We start from the raw sequence: 22,908 nt of genomic DNA on the forward strand, positions 1-22,908 counted from the left end.
ACTGTTGAACAGACAGTTCAGTCTCTACATGTCTGTCTCTGTCTCTGTCTCTCACTCACGTTTTCACATTCATGGATTAAACCAGTTGATGTTTTAAACTCTTCTCAGTGATTCTTGTAAACTTCTTCCTCTTCCTTTAAAGATGGAAGCGTCGATTATTACAGGACAAAAACCACGGTGACTTTTACTCAGCTGCTGATGAAGGACGAGGCCTAATATCACCAAGCTAAAAGTCTCTGAGCCGCCAGCGTCACTGAGGAGAAAAACACATTTTAAACACATTCACTGTTCATGTTCAACTTTACAGGCTGTTTGTGAGCTGCTCACAGCTAAACACACACAACAAGAAACACAACTGGAAACAAACATCATGTTGTAGAGACACTGAATAGAATGAATTACATGTGATTTATTTTTCTTTGTGGTTTTACTGAATCAAATAAAATAATTTGAATCAGTTTTATATGTGATGGACATTTCCTGCTGATGTAGAGCAGCACAAAAACCATCAGCTACTAATCCTACCAGACAATGATTTTTTCTGTTACCATGACGCTGAGTTCATGAAGTTTGTAGATTTAAATGTATCTTGACTTTGAGACTGATTGTTTTTTATTATATATTTCTATAATTATTACCTAACTGCTGTTTCTTGGAAACTGGAGCCAATTAACACTCATGACTTCATTTTCGTTTATTAGTGATCATTGATTGGTTCATGGATTGTTTGGGATTTGATTGGCCGTGCACATTCCTGTTCGACGACACATGGTTGTATGGTTTCAAGCTGACACAATAAAATATAAAATAAACATGAACTCATGTTGAAGACCATGTTTTTTATTTGGCAAGTCTGACTATAGCAGGTGACAGCAGGTACGAGTCGTTTTGGCTGCTGGGCCGAGTGATTTCAAAAGCACAAGTAGTTCCAAGTATTTGCTTCATGTGTCGTAATGTTACATAATTGTACATGATTATTTCAGAGCGTGGTGAATGTGCAGGTCACAACTCGTCCACCTCCATTGTGTTCACTGGGCAGCTCACGTCTCTGCCCCGCCCATCTCAAAACAACATGCACCAATAATTAAAGGTGATGAACCTGCTGCTGTGACTATAGGGAATACGGCAATAGGAGAATTTGCCAAATGTTGAACTATCCCTTTAACACATCATCACCCAGTTCACAAACCAGTTCTGCTAACATGAAACTGTGGTCATTAGATGTTAAACCGTATTAGTTCTATCCCAGTCCGGTAAATGTCTGAGACGAGCTACGTTAGCATGGCTAACACGGAGCTAACGGGCAGCTAGCCGCTTCAGCAAAGAGAATCGTTTTTTCACATTAACTCTAATACTAACTTGGTCGTTGACGGTCTCATGTTCTTCGGTCAAAACACACAGGAGGGCACACAGGGGAGTAACCAGTGCTCTTGTGGAATATACAAAAAGTTCAATAAGATTTAGACACAATCAGGAAAAAAAATAAATTACCGAATCGTGATATCAGCTCCCTCTGGTCTGTTAGCACCGTTGGACGAGTCATAGATGCGGTGAAATGAAAACTGACTAGGTTGACTATGTAGAATTACCAGAACAACAACAGAAAAAGAATTCCAGCAGTCGATTGCCAGACCGTTGCTAGGTAAAACGGGCCGTTGCTAGGGACAGGAGGAGAACTAAGCAGGATATTTACCTTATGCTTCATTTTTACCGTCATTAACAGCAGAATAAATGACTTGTAGCTTGTTACAGGGACAGTGGAGCTTGGTGCACCAAGAGTCCACGACAGTAAACGTGTTTATGACAGATGAGACTACACAAATACACCCATCCTAACATATGATAATCCATTGATCCACCGATTGATTATTAAAAAGGCTTGGTTGGAAACAAACGCACACATGTCGGCTACGGGTACGAATGGAAACACAACGTGACAGAAAGTCATTGTCGAGCCCGTCAAAAAAATTAAAAATATTATATATTATAATTCAGACTAAAAAAAATGTTTTTATGGAAAAGCAATACTTTCATTCTGTACCCCTCAAAACGCCCCATGGATGTATTATTATTTTTTAAATATAGCTTTTAATAAATATTCTACATATTCAACCTTTAATTAACTGCCAACACTGTACCTGGGCTATCTATCATCCAAATGTATTACTGACTTAAAGGAAAATGCCAGCCATTTTTGACCCCTAAATCGTTTTCCTGATGGTCACCCAGTGTTGGGGGGAGCAAAAAACGCGACTACAATTGATGCAGGCAAACTGGAGTTACCATGGTTACCTGGCGCTAGGGATAACGTTAGCAACAATGCTAACCCATGGGGGCAATTCTTTCAACCACAACAAACACTCAAAAAACAATCAAATCTCTATGGCAAATGACTGGAATCCTTAAAAGACACCACTGAACTCATATTCAGTGTGTACAATAGGTTATAAACAGTAGAAACTTTGTGTTTTTGCATGTAGTCACTCACCTCAGATAGCCTAACTGTGGAACATCCTGGAAAGACGTTACAATCCGATCGCAGAGCGCCTAGCTCTCCCCGCCACAGAAACAAACACTTTTTTTCTTGTTGTGATGATTCTGTCCAAAATATCTCCAACTGTTTATATTTGTAAAGAAGACAACTGATTCTCGGAGAAAACGGACCAGATTTTTTTTCCCTCCGACTTTTCCCGAGTGGTTGGATGAAGCTCCGACATGAGGTGGCGTGGCGTTCAATTTCACGTTTTCAAGCATAGATACTGACTAGATGCCGCGTTCTGCTTCTCAGTGTACGTCAACACGGCGGCCATCTTGGTCAGGGGTTTCTGACCAGAGTCAGACCCGGTCAGACCCTTGTAGAATACATTTCAGTGTATTTATGCATGTGGGTGTGTGTCTGAGTATGTTTAATACATAAAAACAAAAATTATTTAAAAAATTAAATTTTTTTTGTTGTTGTTGTTGTATCATAAATATCTGTCTGACATTTATAATAAACCAAACAGCTTGAGAATGGGTTGAATATTCAGTGAGTTGTGGTGATGTTAATGGTTGATAGACCTCTGATGCAGGAAGTAGACAAGGCTTCCCCCTGACCAAGATGGCCGCCGCGTTGACGTATTCCACTCAGTAGAGTTGCCTAGGAACGCGGCATCGCTATGGTTTTCACGTAGGAGGTCGGGAAAGATTTCCAGTTCCGAGTTGTCTTGAACGCAGCAATGAACTAAAGAGTTGAGTGTTTCTGGGGGAACTTTGACAGATAGTTGCTGCTGCTGTTGTTGCTGTGGTGACGGTGTGTTAGCTGTGTCCCAACTCAGGGGCTGCAGCCTTCAGAGGACCCAGCCTACCCGGTCTCCAGAGGCAACGGCTTCGGAGACTCCTCCTCCTCCTGTGTCCTCAGGGATGGAGGCGATTAGGACAGGCGGCGCAATGGACGGCCGCTGTCCTAACACCTCGTCCATGAGGACAAACCAGGGCCAGGTGGCAGCAGTGGGCCTGCCACCGACTCCCTGCCCTGTCCCTGGATCTTTGCAATCCTAAGACAGAGGAAATCAATCACATGAATAACAGCAATTATCTGTAAAGTGTTTATTTAAAAAGTCTTGAAAAAGGAGTGCTTCATGGACTCAAAAAAAAAAACCTGTTTGCGGTGCTCTTTGGAATGGGATTTATGTAGTGATAAAGAAACAAGGAAAACGAATGTTTAACTTCCTGATGAAGGCTTGATACCAAAACGCATTGAAGGACTGTGTTTTTAAGTTTATATGGCCATGCCATGAGGTGCCTACATTCCTTTATCAAAGTATTTATTAACTTGGGTAAAACAAATGTAGTTTTTATATCATTATCCAAACCTGCACATACTTCTTTTTTTTTTTTTGGTTGCTGGGGCTCCACCTTCCCCTCCAGGCCCATTTTTTCCAGGATTGTTCTAAACAAGAGAGAAGTATTGACAAAAGGTAAACACACAAGATCATATAAAAAATATGTAAAGATTCATCAGTGACTTCTTGTGGAGTTTTAGTAAAAAAGCAACTGGACTTCTTCTCTTGCTTGAAGATGTTTCACCCCTCATCCAAGAGGCTTCTTCATTTCGGGCGCATGACGTCCGTCCGACTACCCATTTCTCCGACCATACATTTCTTTATTTTTGCGTCCATTAGTCCGACCTCCCATTTCTCCGACTTAAATAGCCCTAACCCTTAACCTTACCCTAAACCTAACATTAACACTGTAGAATGGGTAGTCGGAGAAATGAGCCGTCGGACTTATGGGCAGTCGGACTGATGTATGCTCCCCCTTCAGTTCTGAGACTAATGCCAGAACCAGGTATTTAAACCCAGAGTGGGTGGTCCTGTGATTGGTTTCTAGTGAAACCAGAGTCACATGACCACCCCCCCGAAACTGGGGGGGTGGTCATGTGACTAGGGGTCTGTAAGGGGTTTAAACTTCCTGGGGAGAGCTCCCAAGACAGCCTTGTATGTGGCAGATAGATTGTGTCCTAGGCAACCATCTCTGTTTAAAGAACAGTGACATCAGGACTGACACAAACTGGCTATTTATTTCTGCTTTAACAGTTACCTCCATCCTAGTGTGGCCGTGTTTTTGGCCCCGGTGAAGAGGTTGTCGTTCAGACCACGGAGTTTTATAAATTCCTCTGTCTGCTCCTTGCTCCCTACAACAAAACGACATGTAAAGCACATTTCCTGTTATGTCAACAGGTGAAATGATTGTATGATATTAACATTAATAATGATCCTAAGGTTAGCTCTGTATTCAATGCAAACGTTTACAGTTTTACAGCCTAGAAATACAGCGGGACTCACAACCCATCGTTAACGTTATATATCAGCTGCATTCAGCTTTGAGCACAGGAGAGGAGTGAACTGCAGCCTACACAACTTACAACAAGAACTAATTAACCTGATGTGAGGTATACCTACAACACCTCCACAGTTACAATGGGATAGAAGTTACCATCCGAGCTTTAGGCTTTAACGTTAGCCTACTTTTAATAACGTTAACTGAGCTCCTCATATCAACAGGTTAGCCTTAAGCTACAACACGTAGCTGGTCCTACATTCCGGTGGCTACGTATTAGCATTATTAACTTCACGTATTTTAACAGTCAAATATGTTATAAGGCCCCTTGAACTTCTGGCGTTAAGCAAAAACTCATTACTTAGATTTAAATGTCTATTTGCTACATGCTACATGAAATAAAAATAAATAATAATAATAATAAACGAATAAATAACCAAAACCATTTACTACCTACACCGAGACAAACTTTCAAATTCATATTCAAAGTGTTTCACGCAGCTAAGTTGCCTCGTATGTGAACACCTGCAGTCTCTCCACTCTTTTTCGTGTTTTCCCCGTGGATGGTTTAATAGGAACTTTTTTTAATGCAATGAAAATGATTAGATTTTGCCCACAACATGCTTTCAGACAAAAGCAGGGCACAAAAAACAGCAGTGAACAATGAGTCTGTACTTCACAGTTCTTCTACTGTGTAATATTTTAAAGTAGGAGAAACCAGTCTTTCCACTCAGATCATGTGACCTCCTCCCCTCCCCCCACTGCCTGTTCAAAGTTTACTTTCACGTTTGAGCCAGCGTCTTTCGTGGCAGTTCTTTTTCACCTGTTAAGGTAAGGTAAAAGTTAAAATGTTTGATCGCTGATCAATATGGGCTGTAACTGCCTATCACTAATTACAGACTATTAGATGGCGTTTTCTCCATAACTTCCAGTGTTTTAAAGTTCTTGTGTGAATGCGTATGTAGTAGGCTGTGTCTCCCAATATGTGTCCCCTGTGTTCCTTGTTTTTATCATGTAAAGCACTTTGAGCTGTCGTGGGCATGAAAAGGTCCATACAAATAAAGCCTGATTGATTGATTGATCATCGATCAATACTGCGTATCACTAATCAATACCAATACTGCCTATCACAGATCAATACTGAACACCTTATGTTGTTATCAGGGTTTTCCTGAGACTTTACTGATGATTGATTTTCCAGTGTTGATCAATGTTCAGCAACAGGTTCTTCACAGTAACTGAGTACATTTAGTGCAGTACAGTTGTGAGGTATTTGTACTTTCCTTGAGTATTTCCTTGTTGAGCTACTTCCTGCTTGTACTGCAGCTCATGTACCTGACAGGTGAAGCTACTGGTCACTTTCCAGCTGCAGGTTGTAGATTAAAAACACTGTCTTTGTGTCCCCACCATTCATGTCTGTGATTACACACAGCAAACACTCTGGGTTATTGATTATTGGACACAAATCATCAATATTGTTCTGAAGAATTTTTTTAGAGCTGCAACAGTTTTACATTTTTCAAGCAGAAATGTTCAGTTTTTAGCCTCAAACACTGAAGAATTCCTTGTTTTCTTTGACTGTAAACTGAATGTTTTTGTCTCTTTGATTGTTGCTGTGGACAAAACAAGACGTGGCCTCAGACTGAGACCAACTTTGTTTCCTGAAATTTGATGGAGCAGACGATGAATGGATTGACAGAGACAATAAGTGAAGAGTCTTGTTCTCTCTCTGAATTTCCAGTGAGTGAAATGACTGAATGTTGTGATAATGAAGCTGTGAGGTGAAATAAGTTTACTACCTTCACCGGGACAAACTTTGCATTCAAAGTGCTTCACGTAGCTAAGGTGCCTAACGTGTGAACACCTACAGCCCCTTACTCTTTTTCCTGTTTTCTCCGTGGATGGTTTAATAGGAACTCTTTTTTTAAAATGCAATGAAATGTATTTTATTTTGGCCACAACATGCTTTTAGACAAAAACAGGGCACAAAACAAAACAGCAGTGACCTTGTGCAATATAATCATACTAAAACCATGAGGCAGCTCATTACTGCTGCTTAGTGCCTACCCTCTACAATGCAGCCGTCTGGTCTAACGTAGAAACATGAGTCACAGTTCTTCTACTGTGTAATGTTTGAAATATTTAGGGTTCAGTGGGAGAAATAAACTGCAGCAAAAACACCAGTCTCTCCACTCAGATCTGCAGCTTCATGACGCCATCTAGTGGACTGATAGTAGAAGTACAGCAGCTGATGGCAGCTTCCTCTTCCTCACTGCTGTGTGACTGCATTCAGCTGACACTGATATGAAGCAGAGGAGAAGAGCCAATCAGTGGAGGAGCAGCTGGAGACATGATGGACATGTCAGCTGCTGTGCAGATGAATGATGTGTGTTTCCTCTGCAGGTGAAGCTACAAAGTGTGTGTGAGCTGATGTGGATGTGAGCTCAGCAGCATGGATCAGTGTGAGGACAGAGAGGAGGGAGCCCCTCCCTCTAAAACCAAGAGCCAGACCACAGGTCAAAGGTCAGAATTAAAACTGTCAGAAAGACTTTTCTCTCTAAAAGTCAGTTGTTGTGTTTATTAAAAAATTGAAGATATTTTTCATCAGTTTTTCTCCAACAGGCACATTTATCAGTTGTGTTGTTGTTTCAGGATCCAGCAGCAGAGACCAGACTCTCCTGAACCCAGCTGTCTGTCTTTAAAGAGCAACATGTCAAAGGATGATGTCATTAACTTTAAAGGAGGACGTGGATCAGCTGATCAGATGTAAGATAAAACTAAATTTCAAAGCTTTCGAGTCTCTGTTGAACGTTCTTCCTGTGGAGTCAAATTTCAATGATTCTCCATAAAATCAGAGTTATAACTCGGATACACATTGTCCCTACCTGAATGTCCACATGTTAAAGGACAAGTGACGTCTTTTACAACCTGGACCTTATTTCTGGCATAAAATAAAGTCATTTACTCACCCATGTAACTCTGGTGTCACTTTGGACAATATTTAGGTCCATTCAAGAGTTTATGAATATAGCCATATAGTGGGAGTGATTGGGGCACTGAAATGCAAATAACACATTAGAGCTGGGCGGTATGACCAAAAATTTATATCACGGTATTTTTCATAATTATATCGGTTTCACGGTATTTGATGGTATTTTTTTTTTCATGCATGACTGGGTGTTAACCCCATTTTCTAATTATCTAGAGAATAATTACTGCAGTAAATTGGCTTAGAATGACCTATTTTACTGTCACGAGTGAATATTGTAGAAGAACATTTCCAGACTAGTAATACTAGTATTAACACGGGTTTGAATGGTCCCACAAAATGCTGCTGTTCACAAAGAGGTGGCAGTGGCACTCTTAACTGTAATGAGGTGAAGGAATCAGAACGCATGACTGTTGCAGTCAAAATACAGAACCCTTTATTAATATAATACAGACTAAAAAAATCATCAACTTGATTATATATAAAGATTTTGAATAATCATCAATCTAAATCTGTTCTCAAAATGAATTCATGACATCAATTATAAATAAACATTTCTTCACACACAATAAAAGCCCAGACAGTAGGGCTACTGCTTTGCAAGTCAGTTGTCCTGCAACACGGTGGCATGGGGGGACTGTGCTCAATCAGACGTGTGGCTTCAGATCATAACAACAGGTTGAGAGCCAGAGGACTTCTCTCTGTCTGTGTTAACTGAGGCAGTGAAACACACCTGCATTAGTGGCCTTGACTTTATGAAGTTGGTCACTTTGATGCTGTCGTTTAAAATCTCATGTAACACCAACCTGAATTCATAAAGTTTCCTCATGAAGCAGTCAGGAGGCTCACCGACATGACGTGCATGTTTTGTGTTGAGATGCAGCTGGAGATGAGCAGCTTCATGCCACTGTTTGCTAACTTCTCCCCACAGAAGAAAAAAAAAAAACACGGTGGCTCGAGTGGGTTGCAACTCGTTGACGTGAATCCCTTCATCACAAATTCTTCTGAACACTGTCGGGATTTTACCGGCGCTGGTTTCGCCTTTTTTATCACTTATCCCTCCGTGTTTCAGCAGCGCTGTTACTACACATCAACCGCGACTCCGTTGTTTGATTAACAGGCTATGCCGTGCGGCAAACGTCAGGTTGGGTTAAACCATCTGGTGTGGGGGAGACTCGTTTTTTTTTGATAATTAATTAAGTAAAAAAAAAAAAAGGCCAAGTACTTCCACACAACCGACACGGCTCCTCTTTTTGGTATAAGTTCCTCTGTGTCTGTGACATTTTCTCCGTACATGTTATTCACCGCTCAACCCAGGCATGCAGCTTGCTTGGTACAACTGCAAAACAGTCCCCCTCTCAAACAATGTCCCGCGGCGCGACGTTCCGCCGCTCTGTGTTCCCAACGTTTTGTAGCTACACACTCACCGGTATTGGGGTATATGAAAAATTCATATCATAAAAAAAAAATCACCGGTATTCGGTATGAACCGGTATACCGCCCAGCACTTATAACACATTATCTGTTATCGTCATCCAGGGTCTGCAGAAAGCTGACAAATATTCAGCCAGGTTGCATAAAACTGCAAAACTTTTCTGTATTCATGTTCCATGTATCTAAACTATTTAACATGAGTTGTGTTGTTGTTTCAGGATCCAGCAGCAGAGACCAGACTCTCCTGGACCCAGCTGTCTGTCTTTAAAGAGCAACGACTCAAAGGAAGTGATCATTCACTTTAAAGGAGGACGTGGATCAGCTGATCAGATGTAAGCTGTAACTGACAGTCAGACTCAGGTTATTGTAGAAATGAACCAGTTTGTACGACGTGTTGTTGGACCAGGTCTGAAACCAAAGTGTCTGTGTCTGTTGTGAACGTCCTCAGGGGACATATAAAGTCCATCTTGTATTATCTCTCTGTCCTGATGTTGACTTGACACTGATTCCTCCACAGAGTGGACCAGGAGAGCTCAGAGGTTCCCAGTGGTCAGTCTGCCCAGCAGCATCAAACACACCTGGACTCCATATTTATGGTGAGGACATGTCCAACAGCTGCTGTTACATCTGTTGTGTTCACCATCATCTCCATGCTGCACTTTGACACCAGTGGATTGTCAGTCTGTCAGGTTTTAGTTTGATGCTGTCACTCATAGAGTTTCTGTTCCAGCTGCTGGAGGAGAACATGGTCAAAAAAAAAAAACAGACTACTGACAAAGTCAAAAAACCCTACCACATCACACCCATTCTTGCCACTCTGCACTGGTTACCGGTCCCGTTCAGAATTCATTTCAAGGTGCTGCTACTCACTTATAAAGCCCTCCACTGGAGAGAGGAGGGGGTGTGACTCACCATCAGTGGGAGACGTGTGCCTGGTACCATGCATTTTTTTCATAGCGTCCGGTGTCTGGTGGACACGGCCCCTACTGACCAATGGCCGTGTCCACCAAACACACTTTTGGAGTGGTCGCTCTCTCTCTCTCTCTCCCTCGCTCTCCCTCAGAACGCTGCCGTTACCAGGTTACAAAACGAGCCGCTTGACAAGCGCGGCGCTGTTCCAAAAGTTGAACATATTTCAACTCTGAGCCTCTGAGCGCCACAACAAAAAAAAAACGCCGAGAGCTTTCTTATTTTCCCGGCGAGGGCGCTGAGTGGTGTGCACGCCGAGCTCTATAGGATCTGAATGAAAAGTAGACGCCCAGAGCGCTAAAAGGGCGTCCGGTGGACACGGCCCCTTTATGTCAGAAGAGGTATTTTTTTCACGGCACCCCTGACGCAGTCAGACGGCACCCCAGTGTGCCGCGGCACCCACTTTGAGAAAGGCTGATCTAAACTATATTGTCTTGAAGTTCTAAATGTGTTTTATACTGATTGTGTGATTGACTGTCCTTTTTAAACAGAGCAAATCATTTTTATACCAGTTTTATTTTGGATGCTTGATTTAATTTACTTTGCACACAAAAACAGATTTCACAAAAACCAAAAACTACCAGGGTCAAAATTATGAGACTGTGTCTGAGGAGCAGACTGAACACTGAAATACCTTCTGTCTTTTGTTGGCCATCACTGCTGTGAGTCACACTGATGTTTGTCCTGTGTACAGATGGAGGACATTTCAGATTTATCCTACCAGTGTTAAATACTGTATATTAATTAACAAACCAGGGATGTGATGGCACTAAATAGAGTCACATCCCTTACCATGATAAATTGTGGTATCAGTCTTGGTGAAACAGTGTCACTGATCTGGTTCTGTCAGGCAACAAAGATGGCGACGTCTGTGAAGGAGCAGCTGCTGCAGATTTTGATGAATTTGGGGAAAGAAGAGCTGACACGCTTCCAGTGGTACCTGCAGGATGCTGACTTACTGGATGGTTTCCCTGCCATCCCAACGTGTAAGCTGGAGGATGCAAGCAGAGAGAAAACAGTGGACTTGATGGTCGGCATGCACACTACTGAAAAAGTTCTGCAGGTGGCGAGGTTAATTCTGAAGAAGATGGGAATTAATGAAGGTCAGTCATGGGAAGTGCAGCCAGTGTTTTACCTTTGTTAAATATCTTGGCTTTGTAACTATTTCCACACAGAGGACAAAGTCAACTGGGTTGGTCCTGCTACTCCTCATGATTAATGATTCCCTTTCCTCCAACAGGGCAAGATCCGTCAGCAGCAGCAGCAGCAGCAGCAGGTGAAGTTCAAGACCTTTTGTGAGGGGATGTCACATTTCACTGTTGTAGTCATCACCATGACTACATGAATTTAGATCCAAATATTTCTGTGTTTAGATTCATTTACTGTGACCTGTTGTTACAAGGACCTTTACCTTATTGTCCTATTATCTGTTGTTTATTCATTCAGAAGCTCTTCACAAATGCCAGCCTAAACTCAAAGACAACCTGAAGGAGAAGTTCCAGCATGTGTTTGAGGGCATCGCTATAGCAGGACACCAAACCCTTCTGAACCAGATCTACACAGAGCTCTACATCACTGAGGGAGGGGCTGGAGGGGTCAATGATGAACATGAGGTCAGACAGATTGAAACAGCGTCCAGGAAACCAGACAGACCAGAAACAACCATCAGACAAGAAGACATCTTTAAAGCCCCACCTGGAAGAGACCGACCAATCAGAAGAGTGATGACAAAGGGAGTGGCTGGCATTGGGAAAACAGTCTTAACACAGAAGTTCACTCTGGACTGGGCTGAAGACAAAACCAACCAGGACATACACTTCACATTTCCCTTCACCTTCAGAGAGCTGAATGTGCTGAAAGAGAAAAAGTTCAGCTTGGTGGAACTTGTTCATCACTTCTTCTCTGAAACCAAAGAAGCAGGAATCTGCAGCTTTGATCAGTTCCAGGTGATCTTCATCTTTGACGGTCTGGACGAGTGTCGACTTCCTCTGGACTTCCCCAACACTGAGATCCTGACTGATGTGACAGAGTCCACCTCAGTCAACGTGCTGCTGACCAACCTCATCAGGGGGAAGCTGCTTCCCTCTGCTCGCCTCTGGATAACCACACGACCTGCAGCGGCCAATCAGATCCCTCCTGAGTGTGTTCACATGGTGACAGAGGTCAGAGGGTTCACTGACCCACAGAAGGAGGAGTACTTCAGGAAGAGGTTCAGAGATGAGGAGCAGGCCAGAGAGATCATCTCCCACATCAAGACATCACGAAGCCTCCACATCATGTGCCACATCCCAGTCTTCTGCTGGATCACTGCTACAGTTCTGGAGGAGCTGTTGGAGACCAGAGAGGGAGGAGAGCTGCCCAAGACCCTGACTGAGATGTACATCCACTTCCTGGTGGTTCATCTAAAACGGAAGAAGGTCAAGTATGATGGAGGAGCTGAGACAGATCCACACTGGAGTTCAGAGAGCAGGGAGATGATTGAGTCTCTAGGAAAACTGGCTTTTGAGCAGCTGCAGAAAGGAAACCTGATCTTCTATGAATCAGACCTGCCAGAGTGTGGCATCGATATCAGAGCAGCCTCAGTGTACTCAGGAGTGTTCACACAGATCTTTAGATTGGAGAAACGCCTGTACCAGGCTGCAAAGGTGTTCTGCTTCGTCCATCTGAGTGTTCAGGAGTTTCTGGCTGCTCTTCATGTCCATCTGACCTTCATCAACTCTGGAGTCAACCTGATGTCGGGAAAGAAATTAAACTTTAAACTTTTTAAACCGTTCAGAGACAAATCATCACATTTCTACCAGAGTGCTGTGGACGAGGCCTTACAGAGTCCAAATGGACACCTGGACTTGTTCCTCCGCTTCCTCCTGGGTCTTTCACTGGAGACCAATCAGACTCTCCTACGAGGTCTGATGACTCAGACAAGAAGCGACTCACGGTTAAATAAGAAAACAGTCCAGTACATCAAGAAGAAGATTGAAGAGACTCCCTCTGCAGAGAAAAGCATCAACCTGTTCCACTGTCTGAATGAACTCAATGACCGTTCTCTAGTGGGGGAGATCCAACAATCCCTGAGATCAGGACGTCTCTCCACAGATAAACTGTCTCCTGGTCAATGGTCGGCTCTGGTCTTCATCTTACTGTCATCAGGAGAAGATCTGGACGAGTTTGATCTGAAGAAATACTCTGCTTCAGAGGAGACTCTTCTGAGGCTGCTGCCAGTGGTCAAAGCCTCCAACAAAGTTCTGTAAGTGTAGAGATAGATGGATTTATTCATCATTGTATAAAAACACTTCTGTCTTTTCAACAGGACAGAAAATAAATCCCTTTCTTCTTTAATTCCTCATGATCATCTCTTCAGACTGAGCAGCTGTAACCTCTCAGAGAGAAGCTGTGAAGCTCTGTCCGCAGTCCTCAGCTCCCAGTCCTCTAGTCTGAGACACCTGGACCTGAGTAACAACAACCTGCAGGACTCAGGAGTGAAGCTGCTGTCTGGTGGACTGGAGAGTCCACACTGTAGACTGGAGACTCTGGACCTGAGTAACAACGAACTGAAGGACTCAGGAGTGAAGTTGCTGTCTGGTGGACTGGAGAGTCCACACTGTAGACTGGAGACTCTCAGGTGAGGATCCATCCAGCTTTTTATCTTATGACACTTGAACACACCTCCAGGTGTTGACAGAGGGTTCCTGTGTGTTGTTGTATGTGTTCAGTCTGTCAGGATGTCTGGTCACAGAGGAAGGCTGTGCTTCTCTGGCCTCAGCTCTGAGCTCCAACCCCTCCCATCTGAGAGAGCTGGATCTGAGCTACAACCATCCAGGAGCCTCAGGAGTGAAGCTGCTGTCTGCTCGACTGAAAGATCCAGACTGGAGACTGGAGTCTCTCAGGTATGGAGAGGCTGCTGCAGCCACACACACTGTCTGATAGAGGAGGAAGAGCTGGAACATTTTCTATGGCCCCGTTCACATCTGGTCACACCTGGTATTAACATCTGTCTCAGGTGATTGATGCATTGATAACATCAGATCTGATCACTGAGACCATATCCAGAGGTGGTGTAGGCCACAGTGAAGCTCCGCCCACTCCACTGACGTCCTCTGTCTCAGTCTGACTCGTCCCAACACAGTTTATACTGAAGACAAAATCTCAGAGTGTTTCAAACATGAGCTGTGCAGCTTTCATCAGTCACAGTGATGAACTACTGGGATCAGGAGTTTCTCCTCCTGATGACTTCAGTGTCTTAAATTAAATTCACCTGTAAAGGTTATAGTGCATTTTAGGTGCATTCTGAAATTTAACCCAAAAGCCAAACATCCCTAACTTTTTGTGAGTACTACTGTATCTCATATAATGCATAGATCTATGTGATATGCAGCAGCCTGGCTCCATGCAGCAGCCTGGCTCCATGCAGCAGCCTGGCTCCATGCAGCAGCCTGGCTCCATACAGCAGCCTGGCATCTGGCATAGTGGAGTCAGGCCTCATCTGACAGCTCAGTGTGATGTAGGCTATGACCAACGGCCTTTATGGGAGGCAGGCTATTATCTGAGGGAAGCCTTTATTTCTAAATCCCTCCTTTTATTTTTACACATAGCGACCAAGCTCATCGTTCATTAGCTCATCTTCATTTTCTTCACGTGCTTTTCTCCTCGCTGCGCTGTCAGACCTGAGTCTCTGTCTCCGTTACGCTATATCGCTTCAATCCCATTCAAGTCGCATTTTTACAGCGTGTGGCGCGCTGCGGAATCTATAATATATCCATGCTCCGGACACGGAGCAGAGACCCAGGCCCGACAGTGGAAAGCTGTCCCTCTCTGAAGCAGAGGACGAGGCCAGCTTCACTCCCGTCAGTCTTCACAGACGTCCACACATGAGTTTCTTTGTTTGTTTGTTTGTTTTTCTTGTATTTAGGGCCGGCCTTTTTTTCGTTCATGTAATGATTGAATACAGGCCATTATTTGATGAAATGCGGTATGCTATTTATTATAAAGTAACTTCAGATCACATAATCACTGATAAGTGTGCGTCCCTCTCCCGACCCTCCCAATAAACCCCCCCCCTCTCAATAAACAGTTCCGACGTCCGTGAGGCTGCACTTCAGACTGGTGCGGTCAGCGGAGGGAGACTGACATAAACTGCGTTGAGATTTTTTTTGCCCGTACTGTAAAACATTCGGGGCTTTGGCAAAAACATCCGGGGCTTGAGCCCAAGTAGCCATCCCATAACCCCGCCCCTGTTCGGGTGCAAAGTCACTGTTAACGAAATCAACATCTAATCTGTCCCTTCACAATAAAGTTTGTAACGTGTCTGTTTGGAGCAGCTGCTGACAGTGACAGTTCCTCATCACTAAACCTGAGCCACCATCACAGCATGAAAAGTGGGATTTTCGTCCCCTGTAAACCAGGGCTTGACGCTAAGCTTTTTTCCAAGTAGCACTGTGCTACCATGCTGAAAAATTTAGTAGCACACAACATTTTTTAGTAGCACAATAAAAATTTTGTAGTTTTGGTGAAAATATCATTTTCAAACAAATAAAGTAGATTTAGCCTATAATCCTAACCCTGTAGACTAATTTTTAATGTTTTAACTGGCTCTTTGCCTTAACAAAAATCAGGAAAGACAAACAATGCAAATATGTGTGAGAAAATAGAATATTTATTACAACCAATATTAGTTTTTAGTTTTACGCTGTATGTGTGTGCATGTGGCCCTGGGGTGGGGGTATTGATGAGCAGTGAACCTATATTTCCCTCAGTATAAAAAGCTGAACATTACATACAGGGCTCTACACTAAGATTTTTTAGGAGCACAATGAAAAATGTTGTAGCAGGCTGTTTAAGCCTTAAATAATGCTGAGGGTCCAACATGACCCATTTTTATATTTGAGAACAGTAAAAACACCAAACATTTTTCCTCAACAACCTGTCACACAAGCAGCTCCATGTTGCCCCTGTGTGATGTTCAGGGACAGGTCAGACAGGGAGCTTTGAGGTTGAAGTTTATATGAATGTTGCACTGTGAGACTGTGACCACATGTCAGCTGTTCTCACCGCGACAAGCGGTTTTTTTTTTGATAGCTCCGCGGTAGCCTCAGAGGCCACGTACCACCTAAGGGCTTCCTTCACCTGGGGCAGAGCTCCGTGTGAAACAGTAGGAGAGACACAGCCCGAGACCGTGTACCGGAGGAAGAAGCAGGTCGAACGTGCACGGAAAAAAAAGCGCATCGCACCGAATGTGCGCTGCTACGGTGTCGCCTTGGCGTGCATGACGCGCGTCTACCTTGAAAGTAATGTGCGGAAAAGACGTTACATCTGAACGGCCCCGATGTACACAAGCTTTAATCAATGCGGCGGCCAAAATCACCAAACAGGCAGGGGGGGCAGGGCGGGGGGGATACTGCTCACGTTAAACAGCATGCAAAGCGGTGCATGCAGTTTCTGTCCGAGTCGCACTGATGCGACTGAATGCAATTTTTTATTCGCACGGGCTATTATCAACTCGTATGCAAGCAAAACTGTCGCACTGTCGAGCCCTGCTGTGAACAGATTTCCCTAATTTCCGGTAATTAACGACAATTTATGGACTGCAAACGTCGCATTCGTCCGTGCCACATACTGACGGAAACGAACCACTGGTGGAGGGGCTAATTAGCATATGAATAGCGGCGAAACAGCGCCTGGTCAGAAGGTGTTAATGGCTCTAATCAGCATATGAACAGCAGCGGCCAGGCGGGGCTTGAATGGCCTCACTCAGTATTGGTTGAAACCACTACTCTTAAACCAGAAAAATGACTCGTGATTGGTTGATATATATACTTTTAAACTAGGAAAATTACTTGTGATTGGTTGATATGTATACTTTTAAACTAGAAAAAAGACTTGTGATTGGTTGATATATACTTTTAAACTAGGAAAATGACTTGTGATTGGTTGATGTGTATACTTTTAAACTAGAAAAATGACTCGTGATTGGTTGATATATACTTTTAAACCAGGAAAATGACTTGTGATTGGTTGATATGTATACTTTTAAACTAGAAAAATGACTTGTGATTGGTTCATATATATACTTAGAAAAATCACTCCTAATTGGTTGAAATATACACACACACACACACACATTGTTATCCTATGGACATGAATTTATTGAGCAAAGGAAAATTGCCAGCAACATGTTTATTCACAGAAAGAGCTTTATTGGCATAAATAATAATAAAAAATGTATGTATCGCTACATAGCACAAAACACAACACACAGCATTCTCCTCCATGATCCTACGGCACAGCTCTGTTTGCTGCGTCTGGGATGTAGGTAACAGATGACATTCTTTTTTAATTTTGTCCAAGTTGTAAACATCTGTGGTGTGTTGCCCTGTATTCAGGATTTGCCCCTGAATGTGAGGTTGTAGAGCTCCAGAGAACTTTTCACAGCTTCCGCCTGCGCTGCAAGTATAAGACAGTAACACTTAAGCACAGCATTAACATGCATCCCCTTACATTCAACAGTAAGCAGAAAGTAGTAAACGTTACTTACACACAATAGTGTCTTTATCGGCATCAGGCACAGTGGTCACGAGGTCAGTCTGTGAAAACAAAATGTACGGTTAAGATGAGTATCTGTTTTACGTTTTTCCTCATGCAGCAGAATGAACACATAGCCTATTCTTTAAATCTTACCCTTGCTCTGGTTTGTAGCTCCTCCAAGTTGCCTCAGAGTTGTGAAGACGGCGTACTGCATCCTGTAAATACACAGAAACACACTTTGATAAATCAACACACTGGTTCAGGCTACTTTTAGCTTGGGCTACGGAAAGAAAGCTTTACTATTAGCTTAGCAAGCAGGCACCGAACATATTCTTACCGCAATTTGGGGATTGCATCCGTCTTTTCCTCTTAGAGTTGGGCTCCTCTGGCCTGTTTTTCATCTCCAAGGCATGAAGGCAGTCAGTCCGAGTCTGTGTCGGCGGTAGTTATCTGACGAGACAGCCCACTAACAGCGTTCAAAAGCACTCTCCTCTCGTCGGTGTGCCGACTTGCTGTGGAAAGGTGTTCGCGTCCATGCAGAGGAGTTGAGGGGGAGGCGAAGTTCAGACGCCGTCCAGCCATTGTAGTCAACGAATCAGCAAAGTTAGAAAACGTTGTGAGAGAAGTCTGTTTACGCCTTGCAAGTACTTCCGTGTTAGTCCTGCCCACGACCTCACGTGATTGGATGAGGACCCGGAGTCTCGTCGGGTCCTCCAATCACAGGGGAGTTCATTGTTATATGGAAGAACTCGCGAGATGTGGTTTGCCCATCTCTCAACACTCATTCCAAACGTAGCCTAATATGTTCAAAGTTGTATTCATTTAGACAAACCTGGGAAAAGTCCTGGGAAATAGTGTCCCATTTAACTCATTGAGTGCCTAGACGTCAATCAAAATCCAACGCTTGAGTGCCATTGACGTCCATAGACGTCAAATGCACTTTTCTGCGGCTGGTAAATGGGGACGCTGTTGCGCACACTGTGAGTAATTTTGGGGCTTCTGGGATGTGTAGAACGAAGAAGACTGTAGATCAGAGCAAGAAGTGAAGAAGGAGGAGAAGACGAGTGCGATCGGTACAGAGATAACAAAGTCGGAAAAAGTTTCTATTTCTAGAGAAAAACGACGGGCAGAGCCTGGAACAAGTGTAACGTGGAGCTGGAGGAAAGCTTAGCCACGGTGCTATTAGCATAGCTCCAGCATGAAGTGATCAGAGGAGGCAGGAAAGGTAAACTCATCTAGATGATCAGCACCGAAATGCCGAAGCGAAAGCGGATCGCGGAGTTTCACCAGTTAAACCGACGTGACGACGAACCGAGAGATCAGCGCGGTGAGTCGCTGCCGCGGCCGCGTCCAGCACAGAGGCTGAAGACGCCACGACGTCTCCCTCCCTCCTTCAGAGACGATGCAGCAGGAGGAGAAGCAGGAGAGGGGAGGGGAGGGGAGGGGGTGGAGGGGGGCGTAGGAGAGGCTGAGGGGGCAGCAACTGCCACACGAGTGTTGTATTTTAGTTGTTGTTTTGTCTTTTTTTGTGTGTGTGTGTGTGGGGGGGGTTTCCCTAGTTAAATAGAGAGTCTCCTCTTTCCTTTGAGCTGTTTGGTGTTTTCAGAGTCATAGTACAAAATATTCTCTGGGTCTTGACATATTACTCAAAATGCCCCAAAACACTGGCACATGGCACTGACCATTTTATAAAAGGTCTGGCACTCAATGAGTTAAATTGTCTAGTTAAAATGTGGTTGCTTTTCACTGTTGTGGTTGTTGTATTAATCTTTTCTACATAACATTGTAGTAGATAACACATTTTACATAATTTTTAAAAACCTATTTAGATGATGATTGAAGTCAATTTGTTTGTTTTTTCTCTGAATATATTTCTTTTAAAATAGTTTTTTTTTTTTTTTTTTTTTACATATGGCCCTAATACACCAGCGTACTTCTCAGTATTGACAAAATGTGTTAAAATTCAAATGCATAAAAACTTTTTTGGGATGTTTTAAATTGACAGTGGGTTTTATAAGGATTAAAATGAAGTTAATACCTTTTAGAAAAATCTGACCTGGAATAACACTCCCCCTGCTACCATGCTACATTGATTTGCATTTGTATAGCTCACAGCACGATCATTTACATGTTAAAGCCTTCCCTTGAATTAGGGAGAGGGGGGTGATGGGGGGGAAACTGCCCCGCAAAGCCCACGGCAATTTCTGACAATTCACGACAATTCCCGACAGTTGTAGGTGTTTCCTGCAAATTGTCGTATGCAGTCGCAAACCTGAACTTCCACGACAATTTACAGTGCCGCTAACTGTCGAAAATCCCACTTTTCATGCAGCGCATCCGATCCTCACTCACGTCGTGACGACGGGACAAAGTCTTTTGGACATATATTGTATATTCTGTGTTTTTCCTCTCTATAACCGTCCGGCGGAGAATTAAAAAAAAACAAACAAAATGGCCGTGAGTCCAGCCCCATCGGGTCCACGGTCCAGGCTTCCAAGGGGGGGGGGGGGGGGGTTGCATATGGTCATTGTCCCCACCACTTTTCAAAGTAAACTGACGCCCTTGGCTGTGGCTCCTGTGGAAACCTGCTCACAGCCTCATTCTTCAGCTTCCTGGGGAGTTTTCTTCAGACAAACACAAGTTGTGTTCACACTCAGTGTTTCTCACTAAACTCTCTGTTTCACTGAGCTCTAACAAACGTGTCTTCACCTGTGCCTTTCCTGGTGCATTGTGGGATATCTGGGCTGGTCAGCTCCACCTGTTGTGTCTTCATCTTCTTTGCTGTGACGTGTGTTTGTGCAGCTTGAGAGTCAGAGAGTGAAAGTGTGTGTCTCACACTGCAGTGACATGACATGGAGAAAAGACATGATGAAGTGTTTCCTCCTGGTCTCCTCCTGCTCTGTATCATCACTAGATAAAGACTCCAGCTCCTTCTTCTCTGTGCTCAGTGTTCATCCAGACATACCAGCCTCCATGTAGCATCCCCGGCTAAATGATGGTGGAACTCTCAAACTGATGGTTCACAATGTTTTATTCCTTGGACCGTTTCAATGTAAACACACCGTAAGAGCTATGAAAAGAAGAAAACAAAATACAGTTACCTTTACTCTTACTTGAAATTGCCTTTAACTGCCTTTATCACAATCATGTAAGTTGACTTTTTATCTAATAAACTTATTGTAGACTCAAAGGTTTTACTCAATGAATTTAAATATATATTTTAACTGCTACGATTGATGTTACAATCATGAACGAAAATTCACATTTTAACTGAAAGACAACCTCACATAGAGTGCAATATAAAACAATAATTAACATGACATTAGCATTTTTAACCGTTCGTTTTTAACCCAATAAACAGTTTTTAACCTTAGCAGACCTTATATAAAACAGACAAAATATGTCCTGTTGCATTAATAAGACAACCAACGAGTTAGCTTATAGCTTCATCTCACTTCAATAGACCGACACGGCAACTTGACCGATGCTAATAGTAGCTACCGCTAACCACAATACGTTCCATACATGAAAATATCCACGGCAACCAACTCGAGCCGGACATAAATATAGCATGAAATGGTAACAAAACAAACCTTGTGCCCCTTATTAGCCAGGTGCTAGGGCGTTCCATGAGGGTTAGGCACACTTTGCTTGCTTTTAGCATTGAAGACACACTCTTAGCCTTGCAGACACACTTTTCCTACTGCCGGTAAAGTCCGAAGCACCGGATGTGTACGAGGTCTCGGCGAGACGCTTTCAAAATAAAAGCACTGAATATCCGTCTGCTTAATATATAAAAAATAAAAGCCTGGCTTTATAGAATGTCAATAAGTAAACATAAAAACACATTTATAAAAATACTATGCTCATATTAAAGGTCATTTACACTCCATGTGAACACAGTGATAAAACAGTGTGTGTGTGAGAGCCATGTAATGTCCATGTGTGCATGCTGACAGAGAAGGTGCTGCTCTGACCCCCCTCCTCCTTTCAGGGTGCAGCCTGCTGGAGCCCAATTCGGTCCGGGGAAGTGTAAGTCTGTTTTTACTTTGAGCAGCACATTCAACCATCTTCACACTGTCACATCACTGACCTCATGAGTCTTCATCAAACTGTCAATAACTGATCACATGATCAATAACTGCAGCTGTGTCTTGTTCTCTCCATCAGATTCCTGTCCACTCACAATCGACACAAACACAGTGAACACAAACATCAAACTGTCTGACAACAACAGGAAGGCAACATGTGTGGAGGAGGATCAGTCATATCCTGATCATCCAGACAGATTTGACTGGTGGCCTCAGCTGCTGTGTTCAACTGGTCTGACTGGTCGCTGCTACTGGGAGGTCGAGAGGAGAGGAAACGTTGTTATATCAGTGAGTTACAGAGGAATCAGAAGGAAAGGAGTCAGTGGAGACTGTTTGTTTGGAAGGAACGATCAGTCCTGGAGTCTGGTCTGCTCTGGTGGTCGTTACTACGTCAGGCACAATGGCAGACTGACAGACATCACCTCCTCCTCCACCTCCTCCTCCTCCTCCTCCCCCTCCTCCTCCTCCCCCTCCTCCTCCTCTTCCTCCTCCTCCTCCTCCTCCTCTTCCTCCTCCTCCTCCTCCTCCTCCTCCTCTGTCTCTAACAGAGTAGCAGTGTATGTGGACTGTCCTGCTGGCTCTCTGTCCTTCTACAGAGTCTCCTCTGACTCACTGATCCACCTCTACACCTTCAACACCACCTTCACTCAACCTCTCTATCCTGGGTTCTGGATCGGTTCTGGTTCCTGGTTGAGTCTGTGTTGAGTGAATCAGAGTCTCCTCCTGTCACAGAAACCTTCTCACTGTTGAACAGACAGTTCAGTCTCTACATGTCTGTCTCTGTCTCTGTCTCTCACTCACGTTTTCACATTCATGGATTAAATCAGTAGATTTCTTTAAACTCTTCTCAGTGATTCTTGTAAACTTCTTCCTCTTCCTTTAAAGATGGAAGCGTCGATTATTACAGGACAAAAACCACGGTGACTTTTACTCAGCTGCTGATGAAGGACGAGGCCTAATATCACCAAGCTAAAAGTCTCTGAGCCGCCAGCGTCACTGAGGAGAAAAACACATTTTAAACAGATTCACTGTTCATGTTCAACTTTACAGGCTGTTTGTGAGCTGCTCACAGCTAAACACACACAA

The 22,908-nt window shown here is 43.5% G+C and overlaps 1 protein-coding gene across 1 annotated transcript in view; it reads left to right on the plus strand.

Moving 5' to 3' along the window:
- Positions 1–22,527, plus strand: part of LOC146980463 (protein NLRC3-like) — a 37,693-nt gene extending 15,166 nt beyond the window's left edge. The window contains exons 3-11 of the mRNA XM_085787962.1: positions 7,474–7,587; positions 9,463–9,576; positions 9,762–9,850; positions 11,663–13,457; positions 13,572–13,741; positions 13,920–14,097; positions 21,726–21,763; positions 21,902–22,241; positions 22,317–22,527. Coding sequence (XP_085644088.1) covers positions 7,474–7,587; positions 9,463–9,576; positions 9,762–9,850; positions 11,663–13,457; positions 13,572–13,741; positions 13,920–14,097; positions 21,726–21,763; positions 21,902–22,241; positions 22,317–22,527 — 3,049 coding nt within the window. The remainder of the gene's footprint in view (positions 1–7,473; positions 7,588–9,462; positions 9,577–9,761; positions 9,851–11,662; positions 13,458–13,571; positions 13,742–13,919; positions 14,098–21,725; positions 21,764–21,901; positions 22,242–22,316) is intronic.
- The last annotated feature ends 381 nt before the right edge of the window (positions 22,528–22,908 follow it).

Source organism: Trachurus japonicus, chromosome 9 (genome assembly GCF_045865225.1).
Source record: "Trachurus japonicus isolate A0001 chromosome 9, Traja_1.0".
Lineage (NCBI taxonomy): Eukaryota > Metazoa > Chordata > Actinopteri > Carangiformes > Carangidae > Trachurus > Trachurus japonicus.